Raw genomic sequence first — 5,558 nt, 5'->3', positions numbered from 1 at the left:
TTAATTTTTTGAGGAACCTCCACACTGTTTTTCATAGTGGTTGCACCAATCTGCATTCCCACCAACAGTACACAGGGGCCTCCTTTTCTCCACATTCTTGCCAGCACTTGTGTCTTGGTTTATTGATGATAGCCATTCTGACAGGTATGAGACGGTATCTCATTGTGGTTTTAATTTGCATTTTTCTGATGGTTAGTGATGTTGTGCAACTTTTCATATGTCCATCAGCCATCTGTGTGTCTTCCTTGGAGAAATGCGCGTGCACACGCTGCGCGCGCACACACACACACACACACCCACACCCACACACACACACACACTCCACATATCCTCACCCCGAGGATGTGTTTATTGATTTTTAGAGAGGGAAGAAGGGAGTGGGAGAAAAACATTGATGTGAGAGAGAAACATCAATTTGTTGTCTCCCCCTATGTGCCCTGACTGGGCATTGAACCTGCGAATTTTTTGGTGTACAGGGCGACGCTCCAACCAACTGAGCCACCTGGCCATGGTGAGAAGTGTCTATATTTGACAAAGGAGACAAAAACACAATGGGGTAAAGACAGTTTATTCAATAAATGGTGCTGGAAAAGTTGGACATATACAAGCAAGAAAATGAAAGTAGACAACTTCTTATACCATATACAGTAATAAACTCAAAATCAACCAAACACTTAAATGTATGACTGAAAGCCAGAAAACTTTTGGGAGAAAACGTAAGCAGTAAAATCCTGACATTTCTCTTAGCAATATTTGTTTTTCCTGATATATCTCCTTGGGCATAGGAGACAAAAGAAAAAAATAAACAAATGGGACTATATTTAACTAAAAAAGTTTTTTTCACAGCAAAGGAAGCCATCAACAAAATGGAAAAAATACCCACTGAATGGGAGAAGATATTCGCCAATGGTACATCAGATAAAGGGTTAATACCCAAAATTTATAAAGAGCTCAGACAACACCTGAATAATACACAACCCAATGAAAAAGTGGGTAGGCCCTGGCCAGTGTGGCCCAGTTGGTTGGAGCAGCGCCCTGTCACCAAAAAGCGTTCGATTTCCAGTCAGGGCACATGCCTGGGTTGTGGGTTTGATGTCCAGTCAGGGTGCAGGCACGTGGGTCTGGGCATGTCTGTGAGGCAGCCAATTGATGCTTCTCTCTGGCATCGACGTTTCTCTCTCTTCTATCGACGTTTCTCTCTCTTCCTTCCTCTCTGAAAGCAATAAAAAAAAAAAAAAAAGGCCATTGGTGAGGGTTAAAAAAAAAATTAAAGTGGATAGAAGACCTGAATAGACTCGTCTCCATTTGAGGTAACTTTTGCATATAGTATGTCAACAAAAGTTTGCTGCCTCTAATCTAGTGCCAACAAGAGTCCTCAATCTAGGGTGCGGGGGAAAAAGAAGAGACTTTATTCAGGTGAACAATTTGCAAACCGAGGAAACCTAGCCTCGGGGAAAAACAGGAGGCAATGTCCTCACACACACAAACAGGCACGCACCCGCACACACATGCGCGCGCGCGCACACACACACACACACACACACACACACACACACACATGGGGGGGGGCTCCTATATAAAGTGCCTGCCCTGGTCCCTGATAGGTCCATTTTTATGCACAGGAGGAACTCAAATTTGTACACTTGTATTGGTCCAAATAACCCTGTCCCGATTGATCCAAATAGCAATGCTCTGATTGGTTGGAATTGGGTGTCCTGAGTAGTCACTGTGAAGCTGCCCTGATTGGTTGGTAAAGATGCAAATGAGAATATAAAGGGGTAGTTCTCAGTCCATTCTTCACAATACAGTTCCGGTAACTCCTTTATAAGGGTTGACTCAGCATTCAGGAGACTGGTAGCTCCTTCTGTTGCTTTTCCCCAAAATAACACTGTACATGAGAGGCCTCTGCCAGAAACATCTGCTAGACTCTTGATTTTTGAGCCCAATTAACCACAAGGAGTCCTTCTAGCAGGTATATTCCTTATTGGAGTCAACAGGTGTAAGGTAAGGGTCTACCTTCATTGTTTTGTATGTGGATGTACAGTTTTCCTAGCACCATTCGTTGAAGAGACTGTCTTTTCCGTTGCACGGTCTTGGCACTCTTATTGAAAACCATTTGACTATATATACAGTCCATGACTACTTTACAACTATTGTCAGAAAAACTACACCGCTAAACTGAAAAAAAAAAACACACTAAAATAGGCACAATTGGAAAACACCGGGTTCAAAAGGAGGAGAGTTGGCCACATTCATGACCTGATGACCTGACCTTGCTTTGCTTTTTATAGTATGACACTTCCAGACTTCAATGATATCGTGTGTTCATAGACTGCTTATCTTTCACCCAGAGAAAGGGAGATCACTTTCTCTTTTAAAAAGAACAAGCGAAATAAGCCAGGGGGCGAAAGACAAATACCATATGATCTCACCCATAAGCGGAACCTAACCAACAATGCAAAGAAGCAAGGAAAATATGACCAGCAACACTGAAAGGAAAAGAAATCAACAGAGACAAGAGGGAAGGGGGGGCAGGGAAAGGGAAGGGAAGGGGAAAGTCAAGGAACATATAGCAAGGACTCATGGACAAAACCAAAGGGGAAGAGCTGAGGGAGGGAAGGTGGGAGGGGGCAAGGGAAAGAGGTGGGGGGGAAGGCAGAGACAAATGTATTTAAAAAGTAAATAAATTAATTAAAAAAAAATAAAATAAAAAGAACAGCTTAGAGCCCACTCTGCCCCCCGCCCTTGCTGGAGACCAGGGATTGGAGAATCCATGTTGACCAAATGCACCAGCACAAAAGTGGAATTGAATCTGCTCTAAAGGAGACCAAGGGACTTTTGGACAACCTCCATAATGAAATTAGTAGGACTCTGGAAAAGATCGGCAACTGAGAAAAACACATCAACAATCAGGTTGAGCACTTGGTTTAAGAATATCATGCAGCTCAAGCTCAGCTGAGTGAAGCAAGGGGAGCGATACCAGCAAGGAAATGGTGGAGTGACTGAAAGGACAAGACTGCTCTCTGAGGTTACCGAAGAACTAGAAAAAGTAAAGCAAGAAATGGAAGAAAAAGGTAAGCAGTATGACTGATGGTGCTCCTTTGGTGAAGATTAAACAGAGCTTAACAAAGCTGAAGCAAGAAACCGTTCAGACGGATGTTAGAATCGGTGTTGTGGAACACACATTACTCCAGTCAAAGCTGAAGGAGAAGTCCAACATGACTAGGGACATGCATGCAACAATCATTCCAGAATCTGCAATGGGTTCTTATTAAAACATACTGGGTTTTTTTGTGTGTGCTTCTGATTAGTTCTTTTTTCTTAATATCAAATCATATTTCATGTTGCATATTTCAAAGCACAATTATACCTCTAAAAGCATGTTCAATGGTTATTTTTATATACATGCACATATTGTATCATGGTGATTATGAATTGGCTAAAGCCTTAAAATGAATATAATATTCAATAAAGTAATTAAAAATTCTCACTTTCAAAGAAGCTTTCACTAATCATTACATATATTAAATGTAATGTTAACCCACAAAAAATAATTTAAAAAATAGAAAGAACAGCTTAGAGCAGAGAAAAGGGAATCCATGGTTAAGGTAGAAGGACAAATGAAAAAAAAAGTTCCAGGTCGATACCTAATAATTTTATCTGCCTAATTTTTATCCAGAAATATTGCATGATGATATATATTCAAGTAAATCCTTAATACTTAATCAAAGTGACCAACAAATGTGGTTATTCTTCTTAATGGAACTTTCTGATAAATTGAAATTTAACAAGAAACCCATGTTTTTGTGTATTTCCATCTTTGCCATTGAAATAATTGTGAAAATATTCATTAGTACATTTTCCTCTCAGAGTCCAGCAAATGGAATTCAATGTTTGATGTGATGATTGTGCATAGACCAAACTGACAGAGACTTTGGTTTGAATTCTAACATGACCATTTTATCAGCTGTGTTATTTTGGGCAGGTTATTTAACCTCTTTGTGTCTTAGTTTCCTCATCTGCAAAATATCGATAATTGTAATTCATGCATATTGCTCAGCAGAGTCCATCCGAAAATTTTAGCCGTTACCGTTATCACTGTTTATTATTTATTGCACGTTTGGTACATCAGAAAATTTTAGAATTACATCAGTGAAATAAAGTTTCAGTGGGATGCTATGAGTTATGAAGGTTCTTTTCAAATGAGTGGCCCATACCTCAGGCCTATAGGGATTCAGGGAGGGGACGCAACAGCTGGGTAGGCAGGATTGAGAAAGGGATGAGTGGTGAAAGGAGGAGGAAGCGGCAAGATAGAAGCAGGCAAGCCCCGAATGATTCAGCTAGATGAACAAGAGGCACAGGAACAGCACAGGCAAAGATGTAAGGTCAGGAATCAGCATTGCGTGTTCTGAGGATCCACTGTCAGACTGTAGTGTCACAGACTCATCATTCCAGAGATCAAATTGTTGCTACAGCAGTAACAGGAAAAGATGTAGGCGATTAGACTGAATGTGCGCTGACTGACCCCTGAGCCTTCTTCTAAATGGTTATACAAAGCACAACACAATGAAAACAACAGGAAAAAGTTAAAATAAAAAGGACTTTTAAAAAGGAAAAGGGAAAAAGGCTTTCCTGGCAATTTGCTTTTTTTTTCCTGCAATAAATACATAATCCTGATAAACTGAAGCCCCTGCAAACGTGACTTTATTTGAGATATCAGTGTATCCTATCATAAGGCTTATCAGTTGTGTGGGAGATCAAAATATGCTTGTGCAGATGTCCCTGAATATTGTGAGGGGGGCTATTAATAGAGTTATTTAAAATACCATTTGACTCCCCCAACCCCCTCCTACTAAGGTGCCCACCTGGGGGCGCCCTGCCAGCCCAGTGATCCTGCCACAAGTCTGGCCCAGACCTCACCAAGATGCCATCTCAAATGGAACACACCATGGAAACTATGATGTTCATGTGTCACAAATTTGCTGGGGATAAAGGCTACTTAACAAAGGAGGACCTGAGAGTACTCATGGAAAAGGAGTTTCCTGAATTTTTGGAAAATCAAAAAAGACCCTTTACGCAGGGGACAAAAATAACGAAGGACCTGGATCAGTGCCAAGACAGCAGAGTGGGCTTCCAGAGCTTCTTTTTGCTAATTGTTGGGCTCACCATCACATGCACCGCCTATTTTGTAGTACACATGGAGCAGAAGGGAAGGAAGTAGGCAGCACCGAGCAGTTACTCCTGCCCTGGTAAGAGTTCTCCCAAAGGGTGTTTAAGGAATCTGTGCCCCACAGCTTGTCACCTGTATAAAAATTTCATGAGCAGATTGGGACCCTTAGAAAATGTACAAATAAAATCCCGCTCCATTTGACAAGAGAAGGAAAAGCCTATTAAAGCCAGGTAAGCTTTTGATTTTTATAGTGCTTGCAGTCTCGTGCCCTCCATAAACAAATTTCTTTAAAAAAAGAAATACCATTTGAATTATGCCTATGGACTGAGGCTTTCTCATGCTTCCCAGAGGAGGAAATGATAAGGAGTAGGGTGAGGTGAATGGACCT

At 41.1% G+C, this 5,558-nt stretch overlaps 1 protein-coding gene across 1 annotated transcript; it reads left to right on the top strand.

Annotated features, from left to right (window-relative positions):
- The first annotated feature begins 4,924 nt into the window (after window positions 1-4,924).
- LOC129073213 (protein S100-A10-like) lies at window positions 4,925-5,221 on the top strand. Its single transcript, XM_054576907.1, has one exon. The coding sequence runs from the start codon at window positions 4,925-4,927 to the stop codon at window positions 5,219-5,221; it is 297 nt and encodes a 98-aa protein (XP_054432882.1).
- Window positions 5,222-5,558: the final 337 nt, after the last annotated feature.

Source organism: Pteronotus mesoamericanus, unplaced genomic scaffold, assembly GCF_021234165.1.
Source record: "Pteronotus mesoamericanus isolate MK-2021 breed Mesoamerican mustached bat unplaced genomic scaffold, CSHL_Meso_final contig_37, whole genome shotgun sequence".
NCBI classification, from domain to species: Eukaryota; Metazoa; Chordata; class Mammalia; order Chiroptera; family Mormoopidae; genus Pteronotus; species Pteronotus mesoamericanus.
The sequence above is the reverse complement of the archived record's forward strand: the minus strand, read 5'-3'. Positions and strand labels throughout refer to the sequence as shown.